This window comes from Carassius auratus, chromosome 2 (assembly GCF_003368295.1).
Source record: "Carassius auratus strain Wakin chromosome 2, ASM336829v1, whole genome shotgun sequence".
Taxonomy (NCBI): domain Eukaryota; kingdom Metazoa; phylum Chordata; class Actinopteri; order Cypriniformes; family Cyprinidae; genus Carassius; species Carassius auratus.
Genome location: NC_039244.1, coordinates 344,297 through 360,722, shown reverse-complemented (window position 1 = coordinate 360,722; position 16,426 = coordinate 344,297). Strand labels below are relative to the sequence as shown.

The 16,426-nt window shown below is 36.0% G+C and overlaps 1 protein-coding gene across 1 annotated transcript; it reads right to left on the bottom strand.

The window, feature by feature from the left end:
• Nucleotides 1-2,408: 2,408 nt before the first annotated feature.
• Nucleotides 2,409-13,381, bottom strand: LOC113111392 (uncharacterized). Its single transcript, XM_026276058.1, has 3 exons — nt 12,079-13,381; nt 9,334-10,003; nt 2,409-2,932 (listed from the first exon to the last, which is right to left on the bottom strand). Exons 1-2 carry the CDS (start codon nt 12,787-12,789, stop codon nt 9,473-9,475), a joined length of 1,242 nt encoding a protein of 413 aa, XP_026131843.1. The 5' UTR covers nt 12,790-13,381; the 3' UTR covers nt 2,409-2,932; nt 9,334-9,472.
• Between the last annotated feature and the right edge of the window lie 3,045 nt (nt 13,382-16,426).

Below are 16,426 nucleotides of genomic sequence, written 5' to 3'. Positions count from 1 at the left end.
CTGGAGGAATACTGTCATGTACAAATGCTGAATGTGAGACACAACATTCATATTTCAAAAATGTTTAGAAAATATAAATCCATTTTATTAAGTTTGTTTATAAGATCAGAACTCAATGAGAATATAATTTAAACACTTCATGTTTTATTTCATGTGAGCTGTACACATTTATAAGACATTCACGTGTCACTGACGTCACCTTTCTGTTGTTCTGTGGTCAGAAGCGCCCTCTATCGGCCACAGAGTGAAAACGACACTACATGATTGCAACAATTTATAAGGATGGCTTATACTGGCTTTAAATACTGATTAAATAATTCCACACCACAGCTGCAATACTGCACTTATACATTAATCCAGAAGTAAAAACTCTGTTTCTATTTGATATCTTAGCTATATACCTCTTTGAATTGTTTTTGTGAGCTGCCTTTGAGGCAATGTTAATGTTAATTTAGCTTTAGCTTAAAATAATTCTAGATCCTTCAGCCTCCCTGAACAAAAATCATTTTAATCTTTGGTCTGAATAACAATAGCAATAATAACAATATTCAGAAAACACTTTCTCTTTTTATCCATTTCAGTTGTCTACCCAGCTAACATGGAAGGTTGTAACAAACGCTTGTCCATTAATGTTAAAAAATGTTCAGAGAACTTTCAGAAATAATGGTTTCATAACTTAATGGGAACGTTAGCAAAAGTGCTGGTGGGTAATACCGGATTGCTTTTTAACTAGTAAAGTAACGCATCCTACTTTTAAATTTACAATTAAATATTGGTGTTACTTTTTCAAATAAGGCCTTACAGTTGCCTATACACACACACACACACACACACACACACACACACACACACACACACACATATATATATATATATATATATATATATATATATATATATATATATATAAAACTTGTGGGATTTTTATTATGAAAAAATCTAATTAAGCAAGACCAGCCCAGTTGAAAAAAAGTAACACAAAAGTAACGTAATGCATTACTTTCCATTAAAAGTAACTACTGTAAGAATGTATTTAGTAATTTTTTATGGAGTAAGGCATTATTGTAATGCATTACTTCCAAAAGTAACTTTCCCCAACACTGGGTAGCAAAACGTTCTTAGAACATGTTTTTGTTAGCTGGGTAGTGACAGTCTTTCAGATCTACATGAGCACTGGCGATAGTTTGCATATATCTGAGAGCTCAAGGCCCTATTATAAAGTCATACATTTCCAGCCTAAAGCAGCTTATTCCTTGGTTGTGTTCCTTGTAAAGATATCAGGTCACAGGGTAGTTATGAAGGGCAGCTCCTTCCAAACGGTTCACACAGTGCAGCTTGAGAGAGAGAGAGAGAGGCCCGAACTGACCCTTAACCAGCTAAACTAGTTCAGTTAACCTAAATAACCAGCAAGTTTTGGGACCTTTCACTATATTACACTAGTCTGCCTTCAAAACAAAACAAAAAGTCAGTTTAACCCACTTGTGCCTGTGACACACCAGCACTGTGTCCATCTAAACCAGTTAAAGTCTCATGAAATGGTTTGATGAGCTCACTTTTCTTTCCTGTGTTGACGTATATCCTGTTGAAACAGGAAGTTGGGGCGGGACATAAGGAAAGATTGGTGCCTTTTTAAAATACCCATTAGTCTTTAGTTTATGTCACAACCACCCAAAACTTGTCTGCACTGAGTTGACAAAAGAACTTTCTAAATAAATTCCAGTCACTTCTTACTAACTTTTTGAACAAAGAAAATAATATGAAAAATTTTGTTTATTTTCATATTAAATATCTCAAAATGACATTTATCATTTAGCATTTATCGTTTAGCACTATTAAATTATATATATTTTTTTTTTTGACATTGCTTTGCAGTTGCTAAGGTGCTGTCAGTAGCTTTTTAGAATGTTGCTGTGCAGTTGCCAAGGTGTCATTATACAGTTGCTAAGGTGTTATATTGTGTCTGGCTTTTTAGAATGTTGCCGTGCAGCTGTCAAGGTGTTGTCATGCAGTTGCTAAGGTGTAATGTTGTGTCTGTTTTTTAGAATGTTGCTATGCAGTTGCTACGGACCGGAATTGAGAACCACTGGTCTAGTCTATGCATAGTCCATATTTTTGGACTGGTTTTCTAGAGGGAAGGGTCATGTATTTTAAATGCATATATTTGCAAAAATAAATAAAAAATTCAGATGCCATGGTCACACACCCGGCGCAATGCGATGCAAGGCAGTGCAAGTGTGTTTGCTAGTTTCAGTCCAGCGCCACATCGTTTAATTAGCAAATGCATTTGCGCTCATTTTTGCGCCCATGGGCATGCTGGTCTAAAAAAGAGGATGTGTTCAGGCACATTGCTATTTTAAGGAGCTGAAAATAGACGCCTCCATAGACCAACTCAAACATGGTCTAAGTTCTTTGTTATATATATGTTATATTCTATGTTATATATATATATATATAAATGCATGTCACAATGGATAGTCATGGCATGAGCGCAACTGGCTCTTAAAGGGAATGGAAGATGAGACTCTGATTGGTTTATTGCACGTTACCATATTAACTTTCTTAAAACACGGTCCTGTTTGTTTAAAATTCCTTGATGCACATTATTCTTATTTTAAAAAAAAGCTTTTTTCATAATCTTTCTTTTACAGCTTGCTCCGCCTTTAAAACTAATTTCCTTTTCAGCTGACATCACAAATCCCTCTTGCTTTTTGACCCAGCCCCTCCAACCACATGAAGTAAGAAAATTTGAGCTGGGAATGCCATTTCATGGTGACTTTAAGTTGGTCCAAACTAGCTTTTTTTACAGCAGGGGTGTGAGAGAGAAAGAGCTAGGGGTTTGAGATGTTTCTGGAGTTTTCCATGGGAAATATAGTCACTGCCCCGCGGCCTCCGTCCTCCGGTGTGAGTCAGCCGGGTTGTGTGGCATCAGTCCCTGTGTAATAAAAAGACTTTCATTACATAGTGCACTCTCACGTCTCGCCCATCATAGACAGGGTCACAAGCCACGGGCATCTTCATTAAACAAATGTCCCTTTCAAAGCGTGTTGATCGATACTATAAGCAAGTGCTGGAGCAGAGCCCAGAACAGAGAAAAGAAAAGCCACCGACAAACATTTTAAAGACCTAATCAGCAATAATTACAGAAGATGAGCATGACGATACGACGCTAGGTGCTTCTCTACTTCCGACTTGTCCTTGGCATATCTGTTGCTTTTACAAACCTGACTGTCCCGCATTAATGTGGAAAACATAATTTAGCCTCCAGTGTTCTAATGCCAAGATTGTTCTGGCTTATCAGGGTGATTGATTATTACTCTAATTTATACGTTCAGCTTGGCTCAGTGTTGAATCTGATTGGACATGAGTTTCCTAATGCAGCAGTGTGCTGTCTAGATATCAGGCTGTTGATTTGAAACACTTTTAATAGCTGAAGCAACAGAGAAGACTGACTGTATGCACTCTGGTTTGGACAACACAGCTAGACAACTATTCAGTTAAAAGAATGATAAAGTACTGATAAAAAAAAAATGGAATCACTGTCCATTACTGTTCCTTCTTGTCATGGTTTTGTGTTTGTTTGTTAATCCGAATGATTTATAACATCTTTATTTTTAATCAAATATAAATAAAAAATATTTTATTATGTCTGTCCTGTCTAATTTGTAATTATTTCTCTAGCCATCTGAACAGAGAATTGTTTTTCCACCATGATTGATTGTGATAAGGAACCACATAGCTTTTTTTGTGTCCCTCCCCCAAAGGAAATATGGATTATTTATTTTAATTTTTTTTTACAAAACAATATTATATAGGTGCAGTTCCACACATTACAGATGGGAAACCATGCAAGACAATGACGGAAAGCATGTCCACCGTTATAACCTGTTATCATTGGTGTTCCACCCTGTTATGCTCCTTTCCACCCTGACAAGTCATTTTAAATAATAATTTGACAGCATCGTTAAATGTTTGGCATACTTTTGTCTTCTTTTGTGAGGTGAGGAGCACTAACAACATATATATGTTTTTGAGCAACATTTTTTATTATTTACAACGCTAGCTCCTGTTCTTAATAATTAAGACATATTCTATTCATCAATAATTGTTTTGTTATTGTTTTTTTTTAATAAAAATTATAATAAGATGGCATATATGTTCCTACTATCCAAGAAAAGCTCATTATTGTTTGACATTTACATTATTAACATGCTGTAATAACTATCTATATGTCCCTAACAGGTTGTAATATTCTCATGGCCGGTGTCTGAACAATCTACCCATAATTATTATTTTTTGAGTCCTCGAGCTTGACCAATATGCATTCCTAATAGTTAAACATGTCTCTATTTTGGTAGAATGCAAAATACATAAAAATCATGTAACTTTTTTTCCAACACTTCTGAAGCCAAAATGTTACTGCATACCAGGAATGACCCTTAACCAATAACACGTTTCTTTTGAGTTTAAAAATACATTGGCCAATCAGATGCGTCTAAATTAGTGAGCGCTGAAAAAGAGTGTTGAGTGTGCTCGTTCACTGAATTTTTCATAGTCTTGATAAAGCACGGAATGAAAATATCCTACTATTTAAAAAAAGAGATTCATTAAGCAGTTTCAGTGATTATAACGTCAGTTCTCCATAATTTGTATATATATATTTTTAAATGTTGTTATGCTGTTGCTAAGATAAATCGAAATCATCAACAGATTACAAGTGTAGAGAGCTAAATCTAAAACTAGGAATACGATGTTTTGTGTTCGAATCACTGAAATCACATTTATCACAGCAGTAGATGTGTCGCGAAGCACCGCCTACTCACCTGTCAATCAACTAAAGCGCTAAATCAAGGGATTTGAAATGTCCCGCTAACTTGTGCACCGTTAACGGAAAATATCGGTCTGAATAAAACATTTGGATTAAGCGCCTTAAAATCATACAAGACTACAGCATGAGAGATATCTGATCATCTGAATCGCATACAAAGTTCACTTTACACAGGTAAGACATAAAATAATCTACATATTTCACTCGAAACTATTTTTGATTAATATTCAGTTTTATTTGAGAAACAGCGACGTGTCTCATCTGTGACCGAATCATAACGCCAGATGTTAACAAGGCCTCTGGTCGTGATTTAGCATTTTTAGCATATTTTAACATCTTTTATTTTCCATTATGGTTTCTAGTGTTCTGGATCTTTGCTATGTGGTTGCTAGGGTGTTATATTTTTAAGCAAATTAAAATGGGGTTCAGCATGAATCCCTACTAAACAAGAACTAATTTTTGGCATTTTTCTGTAAGGTTCTTAAATCTGCTTCTAAATATACATTTTTTTAAGTAAACTACATGTCACAGGAAAGAAAAATCACATTCATAAGATCCATTAATTTCTTGGTTGTTTCTCTTATGATTGTATTTTTTTCTAATATTGGATTCTGGCAAAAAATGAAGTTGGGTCAAACAATATAAAAATCTATTTTTATTTGTTTTATTATTATTATTATTATTATTATTATTATTATTATTATTTTAGTTAATGTCTGGCTCAAGGTTGAAAATAAGTCATCTTTACACAATTATTAAAAATGTCATTGTTATACATCTTTCAACCTGACTGCTGTACCATTGTTTATTTTTTTATTTATATTGTACTCTGGACTATTATTGTGGTGCAGCCATTTTCTTATAATCCCGCCCCTAAACAGCACATAAAACACACAAACAAACATGTCATTCAGACGTTTTCTTCTTGACTAAGGAGGCGTTTAATTGGTAGCCAGAATAAGCTTCAATGTGAGCAGACTTCATGCCGTCATACTGTATGATTGCTCCATCCCTCATTTGTCCAAATTGTCCGCCACCCCAAAAAGTTCAAGCCACAGTCTAAGCGCTCACAGACAGATGCAATTATCCACCTAACCAAAAGTAAAACTGTCTTCTTCACATTTATATTTTATGTTTGTTCTCAAAATAGCTTTTGCTTGAACAATATATTAAAGCTGATGTAACTATTATTGAAATTTAATGTCTCTGGTCCAGTTTAAAAAATGTAATTTATTTGAGTGATACACAAAAGGTCATCATTGTTATGTTCAGTGCAGTCTTAAAGGTGTTTTCAAATCCCTAAAGTGACTTAATAGAGCTTTCAGGAAGGTTTAAGTATCAACTTTGTCTCACATTTCTCGTAAAATTCCTTAGAAAAAAATAGACAGCATTGAGTGAATAGTCGCCTAAAGTAAGAGTACAGTAAATACTGTAGAGCTATAAAAGTGACGAGAATTTATGATTTTCTTAAGAGAAACATACAGTATGAGAAACAGGAGACTTAAAGTGATAGTTTAACCAAAAATGAAAATTCTGTAATTTTTCTGCCCAAAAAATATGTTTGAAATTCTAAGGTGTTTTTTGTCAATGAACTGAAAGTAAATGAAGTCCAATGTTATTTGGACCCAAATTTTCGTCTTAAATCGTCTTGTTCCACAGAATAAAGAAAGCCAGTCAGGTCTGGAATGACGGTGGGTGTTCTCTGTAAACACATGTCTAGGAAAGCATCCACTGTGTTTGGGTGACCCTGTCTGTTATGTACCTACTTCCTAGTTTGTGTTGAGCCCAGCTGTTGTTGCCCTCCCAGCTAGTGGGTGGCCGTCATTGTAAACGATGTCTGAAAATGGCTGTTTATTTGACCGTCACAAATATTGTACGAGCTTGCCTCATTTGGTCAGGCCTTAAGCCAAGTGGTTTCTAATGAAAACCAGACGGAAGGGGCGACCTGAAAACTATATAAAAAAAAAAAACAACGGTGCAGAGATGCATACCCTCCACTAGAGGACAATGACCCTCTACTGCCAAACCGTAACTACTGCTTTTACATCCCGGCAGGCAGAAATCAGTTCCCTTTTGTTCTCGACCGCGCACACAAAGATCACATCTGCCATTTTAACTTTAACCCCAGAGGAATGCTGAATACGTCAGGGAATAGTCTCGAATTTAAACGCTCTCCCAGCTAAATGGTTTACTAGTATTAAAGCTCAATGTGAGCATGCTCCAGACATCAAAAAGTTGTCTTCTTGTTGTGTGCAGTTGCATCATTGCTTAGAAATATGATTCTCACCTGATAAAATGGTGAAAAAATTACTTAGACTTACACTGAAGGACCGAAGTAAGAAATGCATATTTCCAACCTAAGCTTGACTGGAAAAGCATGCCTGCAAAATGGATTTATTATGAAGCTTTTCGCTTATTTTGTGACACATTCAAAGTGAAATGTCCAGTGGGTGGTGTATTGGAGTATTGTTTGTTGTATGTAAATGAAGTTTCCGGCGAGGGATGCTAGGTCAATGTTGTATCGTATTCAAAAATAACTAAAACCTAAATCCTAACCAATAGATTTAACAAAAGCAAACGCGTGATTAAAATGCATTTGCTTGCATTTTAGCTTGTCTTCACAAGTCTTTAAACTGTTTCTTGTGACTCGTACCAGAGAACTTCACATCCCAAGTGCAATATTGTACCTGGTGAGCTATGAAAAAAAAGATATACATATAAAGCAGATTTTATTGATGCAAACATCAAAACGTATTTGTTTACAAACCATGCCACATGTCAAAAGTGTTTGAGTTCATAACATTGTATTATGCAAGAAACTGCACAAAAATAAGTCTGTATTAATTAAAAATCTGCACCTGTAATGGATAATTTATGCAAAAATGCTTAAATGTTGTTAGTGTTTTATTGCCACTATTGTTAAATAGTAAATAGCCTAAGTTGCATATTTAGGGATGATGATGATAATATCTCAGAGACTTGTAGGTGGGCAGATTTAAACCTGTAACCATCCACACAGAAAACACCCTAGCAACCACAAAACAATGCCCTGGCAACTGCTGGTTTTGCATAGGCAAGCATTTGACAAGTTTTCTTAAGGACATCTTTAAATCTAGATAATGAATTGATGGACATCATAATATTATCTGCATTTAGTCTACAGTAAGATGATTTTCCAAGAAATCCCAGCCTTGAATTATGCATGTTTAAACTTTTAACGTGCCTCAACAACAACCAAAGAAGACCCGATATAATCAACCATGGATAGAAGTTTCATTTATAGAATGTTTATCAAACGTTCCTGGTTGTATCCTAAATTCCTGTGTGATAAAGACACACAGAGCTGTACAGTTGTCCCAAAGTCATGTACGGCCTCAGATCTGAGATAATGTGGGATCAGTTTTTGAATCGCAACACCATTCCTCTGCCTGCAGGGCCAACAACAAAGCTCGCCGTAATCTGAGGAAACAAGTTCAGTGTACTGACACTCTGTTAGCCTGTGGAACAGATGGAAGACATCTTTCATGACGCATAGTTAGCCTTGTTAACACTGAGTCATTGTGTAGACTGTCTTCATCACTAATGGCCCAGTCTCTATTTCTAAGGAAATGATTCAATGGCGAAAGACCCCACCACGCTTTTCTTTTCTGGGAAATAATATCTAAGAAAAAAACATATGGTTATAATGTCTGTTGTACTAGAGAGTGAGTTTTTTTCCTGAAAGGCACATGGATGTGGCACATGTTTCAGCACTTTTGGGAAATACACCCATTGGAAGTTACTCTTTTAGGAATAATAAAGAATAGGAGTTCGAAATGAATTAGATAATTGTTGACAACATGTATAAAATTAGTAGGGGATAATCTACATCCAGCCGGTTGTTATTGCAGAACAATCCCCGACAGGATGATCAGGACCTCAACGCAAAGCACTTCTGTTGAAAAATTTGGGGTCAGTACAATTATTTGTAAAGAAACTAATACTTTTATTCAGCGTTGATTCATTGAATTGATCAAGAGTGACAGTAAAGGTATTCATAATGTCACAAAATATAAAAATCCCCAAAAATACTCTGGGGATAGAGCACTATTGTTTCCAACATTGATAATAATCGGAAATGCTTCTCGATCAGCAAATAAGCATATTAGAATAATTTCTTAAGGATCATGTTACACTGAATTAATACTGGAGTAATGATGCTGAAAATTCAGCTTTGCATCACAAATAAAATACATTTTACAATTTATTCAAATAGAAAGCTGTTATTTTAAATTGTAATAATATTTCTAAATGTAGCTGTCTTTAGTGTTCTTGTAATCAAGTATATGCAGCCTTGATGAGCACAAGAGACTTCCTTTAAAAGTGTAAAAGTCTTCCCCCAAACTTTTGAACAGTAGTGTAAATACCTGATAATTTGAGATTAGAAGTGCAGATGCACACATGCATGAACATAAACACAGCGAGCACATGCTGAGCATTTATCTAAGAAATGTGTAGTGTCCACTTACCCCAAGTTTTGTCACCAAGATACATTTGGACGAGTTACTTGGTAATCGGCTGAGCATGTGTTCAATGTATCTGTGAGTATATGCGTGTGTTTTCTTCTTTGCTGATGATTGGGTTTCTGTGATAGCGGGTTTTGTGTCCTTACACTATGGTGGAGGAGAGCATCTTATGTTTTCCAGGATAGGGAGGGGTCCTCATCTTCACCTGTCCGTTCTGAGGGTAAGGTGGAAGCCTGTGGGTTTTATTTGAGTTAGTGCACACTTCTGGAGCTACAGTGGGTCTGTGGTTTTCCAATAGGCCTTTCCTTGCTGTTTGATGCAGTAGGCAGTTTCCATTTGCCATCCTTTCAGTCCTTTGAGTCTCTGAGCTCTGTTTCCCAACTCGTTTGCCTTTATCCTCAACAGTAACGGATCGTAGCTCAGTAGGGGACGGGCTTACGCGGTTTCTCATTGGCGATGGACTGTTAATGTGAACTAAATCCAAAGTGACAGGGCTGTGTTCAAGTGAGGAATTGGAAGTTGACATGTCCTCCTCGCCGTTTGAATTGTGAATCAATGCAACAACACCAGTTCGACTGCTTTTGGTGTTATCTTGGGAGAGTCCATTGGATAGACTTGGTTGGTCTTCACCAAGGTCAATGTTGGACGTTAGAATGTCGATCTTTTGGACAACCTTCACAGACAGAAAAAAAAAAAATACAAATTCTGTTATTATTTACACATCTTCATGTCATTCTAAACTTTCATTTATTTATTTTGCAGAACATTAAAAGAACACTTTTTTGCATACCAGAAGTTGTCAACTCCAAAAAGTCTATGCACTAATTTTTATAAACATAACTCTTTTTTTCTGCCTCTGCATTCACACTACCATTCCCATATCCAAACGTGATGCATTCAGATGTGTCACACCATATTTGTCAACAATGATTTTTGCAATCACATTGAGTTAACTGAAACTAAATGAAGCATTTTTGTAAACTGAAATAAAATAAAAACTAATATAACTGGAAAAACTGAAACTAAACTAAGGTATGTTTAATGCTTCCAGCCATTAAATCATTTTAGTTTTCTGTGCACTTTATTATTATAATATTTAAAACCTTAAGAAACCCTGTTATTTTTATTATTTAAACATTAAAGAAGATTTTCAGCAAGTAACGAGTATGATTTGAATGAATTGTATGAAAAAACCAGCATGACTATATCCAAAGCTGTCTGATAATAATTAATCATAGTCCCGCCCCTAAACTCACACCATTGACTGAGTCAGAAGTTGACATGTCAAACATCACCTTAAGAAGTCAAACTGCTAATGACTGACCAGTATAACTCTGAACATTATGCTAAAACACCAGAAACTATTTAAATGCTGAAAGGTTTGTTCTAAACATCCTCACAGGTTATAATCAGGTTAATATAGCATACAAGTAACTTTTTCTTGACTTCCTTCACTGTGATGCATTAATCTACTGCCTTTATTTCCTGCTGCAGTCATTTACGTCTAGTGGGAGTCTTGATGCATCCATTGAAACGTATCTAAATAATTCAATTAATGTCTTACGTCCTGCACAGTCCATTATTGCTAATGTCAGTCTGCACATATTGAGCTATCTTTAGGTATTGATTTTAAGATTCAGTTTTCTTTTAACAAGCCTTTGTGATGGATTTAAGGACCGGCCCCTACCCTTCCAGAAAATACAATATTCCTCTTCACAATAAAGCTTCCAATGGAATATTTCCAGCTCTGAATATAATTGTCAGTGCATTTCTGGCAGATGTGTATTTTGGCTTCTGAAGGCTTTCAGACGATGTTTTCAAAATAGATACATCGCAAGATGTTTGCTAAGAACACAGATATTATATTTCCACTGGCTAAGCAGAATGAAGTTTTGATCTCATCCAGTCTCTGTGCTTATTAAAATCCCATCTCAAATATGCTGAACCCCAAATCAGTGACAAATCTCATTATATGAATGTTTACTATATATGAATGCATGAAGAAAACTGTCTAGCATTTCATTTGGCCATTTGTCGTTCCAAACCAGTGTGACTTTTGTGAAATAAGATATTCTGTGAAATGTCTAATTTTTGTACATATATTATGTAAGTTAGTGGGGTCCAGTTTTGTTTAGATACCAACTTACTTCATGTCTTCTTTTATACTTTTTATTTGTTGAATGAAATATTCCTTTAAAAAAAAATCAATAGCGTTATTCTTCTCCATGCATTCATTTATAAATGATGACAAGTTTCAGTGTTGGGTGAACTATGCTTTTAAGAAAAGTAATCAAATTTCTAAGTATTTTTCATGCATTCATGAGTAAATTACTGAATTTTTTTTTTTTTGTGAACTATTCCTTTTTATTCCTTAAATAAAATGCATGTGCTTTTCTCATATGTTCATGACTAAATGGTGACCATATTTTCATTTTTAGTTAAACTATCCCTTCAAGCAAAATAATAACATTTCTGAATTTTCTTTCTGCATTGGTGAGTAAATTGTGACACAATTAAATTTTCTGGCTAGATGATCCCTTCATGCATTCATGTGTAAAAGATGAAGAATTCTTGGGTGCACTATCACTTTAAGAAAACACTGTCAAATGTCTGTGCTTTTCCTAATGCATTCATAAATTAGGACAGAATTATAACAGACTAGCCTACCTTTAAAACTTTCAAGACCTAAGTTTTGATCTTAAATTAAACAATCAACATCACTCTCTCTATTTATTATTCTATCCTCACCTCTTTCATCTCCAACTGGACCTGTTTGAGACCACCCAGCACTTCCTCGAGCTCCGTGACCACCTGTTTGATCTGTTCTCTTACTGTTCCCTGGCTCGTCCTCTGCTTGCCATGTTTCTCGAGACCTGCATTCCCCCGAGACGTCCTTACTTCCCGCTCCGGTCCGTTCACCTGCAGCCCGTTCCCGAGTGCCCTGGAGCATCCCAACTTGCTGGGGGGCACCTCAGTTGGGAAAAAAGCCACCTGTCCAGAGTTCGGCCCATTACGGTGTGATTGTCCACCAGTCTCGGATCGTTCCTTGTGATGCCGGAACGACACTCGTCTCCTCTCACAATATCCGTTGTATTCAGACTGATGAATGTTATCCGACTCCTGGATGTAGGATGAGTGACACCGGTGATGTCTGACCTTCAAAACATAGTCACCGTTGAAGGGATTCAACAGCTCTGGGTAATACCACCGCTGGATGCATCCACACTCCCGCCGAATGCATGGCGAGTCCCACCTGTAGCACGGATTCCGGATCTCCTCGGCGTAAACCTGCCGCGCCGGGAATGATCCAGTCCTCTCCGCTTGCTCCATCCCCAACTCCTTCGGGAACGGGGCTACGCTGGACTCCATACGCAGCCATGATCCGTCGGCGGGGCCTGGCGTGCGTCGCAAGCAAAGTTTGCAGTAAGGCGTTGGGAATCTCAAATTCTCCGAGTGCATTCCAGTCTGAAAGGCGACTTAGAAAACAACTGGTTCTCTCTCCACCCAGGCCATCCACAGCATCTGTTTTTCTCATCTGCGTCTCCTCTCGTTCACTGTGTTTTACTCTCTCTCTCTCTCTCTCCCTCTCTAACTTTTCGCTCACCTCCCCCTTCCTTCCTTCCGTCCTTCCTTCCTCCTTTTTCTAACTTACTCTTGTTTTCCCACTTTTCCCTCTTGTTGCGATTTCTCCAACGGTGGGCCTCTTTTCTTTCCCTCCCTCTTTTCCTTCCTCCAACACTGAAGTCTTACTTCAGCGTTTCACCTCCCCACTGCGTAAGAATACCCAAACTCCGAACACTTCCTTCCTACACCTTCCCTGTCTCTCTCTCCCGGGGTTGGGGCTCGTAAAGCGTTGACAGACGCAGCGGCTCCTGATCTCTCCCTCAGATCTTACCACTCAGCAATTAAACACAGCCGGGATTCCACGCCGCCTGAGACGAAGTGGAGAGAGAGACTGGAGGAGGTGGGGTTTCAGACGTTGATGAAGCAGACAGGATCTAACATGAGCCAGAAACCGAGAGAGAGAGAGAGAGAGACGCTCGGCCCCAGAAAAGGGGGTTTTCAGCATAACTCAATTCCCACAAGCCCATGTGAGTCAGAAGACTGAATGCGCTTTCGCCGTCCTGTTTGTTTATGTTAGTCAGCTGAGATACTGGCACTGTTAGTCATGATTCACATCTTGTGACACGTTTAATGAAAAACACACCGCACACTGTTTATAGAGTGCTCACATATTGCTAAATTATCCTCGTTTATTCTGAAGTAAACACTTTCGGTTTTAATTCTTCCTCTGAAGTTCCCACTGGAAACAGGAACGGCAAATGACACCTCCTTTATAATGGTCATTCCCACAGGCAGTTACTGAGAGAAAACAGACTTTGTTCGACGTCTCCTGCTTCTCAGATGTTTCTGCTGAGAGAAAAAGCCCAGCGATTTCACGTGTCTCCTCTAGAGGTTTAAGAGAGATCTCAAGAAATGTCAAACTATGCTCAGATGCACACAACCAAATGCTTTGATGTAAAATATGCCTATTTATCATTTATTTAATTTCAGATAGATTATTTTTTATAATTTTTTTATTTCTTAATTTCAACCTGATATACTAAAATAAAAAATAAAAAAAATTAAAACTCAATATATGGAATAACTGTTTAAATAAAATTGTTCATATTTAAGGTTGGTGATCTGTAATAAGCCATAATAAGTATTAAACATCAGTGCGTAACTCGTCCAAATGATCTGACTTGCTCTCCACATTATTATTAATTTTTTTCAAAAGGAGAAACATCTGTATACAAATTAAGAAACTCGACGTCTCCTAAATTATGAAACGACAGCATCAGGTCTGAGGAATGAGATTTGAAAAAGCTCAGTATAAAATGATGTGAAAAATCAATCAGAATAACTGCAAACCCCAGTCAAAACGTGCACATGTCTCCTATTGGAATTTTTTTTTTTTACAAAACTTACACTGTAAATCAAAACTACAGCTATCATAAAATCTGTTGTAGGATATCAGAATGCATTTTGAAAGCAGTTCTGTCACCTCCACGTGATTTATTTCAACTTTCCAGTAGCAAGACATATTTCCTATACAGTACAACAGATCTGATAAAGGTACAACATCCGATAGGAATCGAAGATGAAAAAAATCCTCCAGGCAGCAGGATCTCATTTGATCCCATTACGATCATTTTAAATGGTGTCCGAGGAGGAATTCTGATGGGAATCCTGTGCACATTGCTTTAAGAGCCCTGTAGGGTGCTTGTAGAAACACATATCAGACCTGACAGGTGTGTGTGTGTCTGTGTGTGTGTGTGTGTGTTGGGCAGCTTACAGTAATATTATGTTGGTAAAATTTCCAAAAATATACCTAAAAGAATGGCAAAACTTGAAAAAAATATATATTATAAAAAGACTACAAATAAATCTTAAACAAACAGTCCACCCAAAAGTTAATGATTTTTTCATTTTAATATTATTTTGGCATCGAGATAGTATTTTAAATTGTATTTTTTTTGGTTAATAGTATTATTTTTTTTTTTATGTAATTACTTTCTTAATTAAATTCTTTTTTTTTTTTAAATATATAGTTTTTATTCATTTTAATTTCAGTTATTTTAGCACATCAAGTGAAACTACATAAAATAAAATAAAATAACATTTTGGATATTTTATTTCAGTTAACATTTAATTTATTGCTTTAAAAGTAGTTATGGGTTTTATAATTAGGTTTAGTGAACTATAATAAACTAAATGTTAAACTTTTTTTATTTTTATATATAACATTTTACTGATGTTGTTTTGGAGAAAATACATTTTACTTTTAGATTTGGTTAACTAGTTCTAGTTATTATATATTTTTTTTATTTTATAAGTAACAATTTAAAAGAAATGGTTTTAGAATTTGTTCTAGTTAAATATAATAAACTAAATATTATATTTATTTCTTCAATTAAATATAACATTTTGCGAACATTGGTTTGGAGACAGTATGTTTTTCTAGTTTTAGGTTACTGTAATAACCCAGTGTCATAATTCACCCTCATTGTTTTTTTTATTTTTATAATTGTTCATAATGTTCTTTATGTGTACTACAAATGTATAGTTGCATGTCAAGGGTGTAAAGACACCATTACAGTTTCAGAGTCATCAGAAGTCACAAACTCAAATTTAAGCTCAATATTTATCATATTGTCATCAAACGTCATTGGTTTTTATTCTTTTTGAAGCATCACCATCCGCTCTCTCTGTCTGCTAAAGTTCATATAAACCACATGCGAGTTTTCATGGAAACTAAAGTGACCTTTTATTAATAAGGTTGTGTGTGTGTTTGTGTTTGGAAAGCAACGGCGTGTGCATTTTGTGTCTAAGTCTAAAAGGTTTCCCTGAAGGCTTTTCTTGCGTCTTGTAGCTTTGCATCTTCTGCATGACTGAACTATAATCAAACTCTAATCCAAAAATCTGCTTTTTCCTGTCATATTTCCTTTCTAGCTCAAATAAAAGCATGTCCCAACACAAGAGAGCATGCATAATTTATGTATGGTTACGGCAAACGTGGCCATTTGTTTCACCTTGAGGTCTGAATCAGAACGAGTCAGAGGCTTTCGTCAGACTCTCTTCACGTACTCAGAATTAGATCTGCATATGTGGCTATTTTTGATCTGCCATTATGATTTCTTGAGTGTTACTGTGTTATTTTCACAGAATTATGTTCCTATGGAAACCATCTTTTGGGTAAAATAATAAGATATGAGTGTAGTTATGGCATGTCGATATTTTTCTCTGTTTGTTTCTGTTCTAAGAGAAAAGATGTGTATGTGTGTGCGTGTTTATATTTGTGTGTGTGTGTGTGTATACAGTATATGGCCATATAGATATATAATATTAATTTCATATTATTCATAATTATGTGATTTTAGATTCTTTCATTTCCATTGCATCTGATCCAGAGCACACAAACAGCACTAAATGTTTGAATAAAACCAGTGGAGACGGAAAAAATAAAGAGAGAGAATTCACTGAAGCAAATGAAATGACAAAAACACTGTAATGCACTGTGAGCGTTAACCCTTTATGAGACGCATAATGTTCT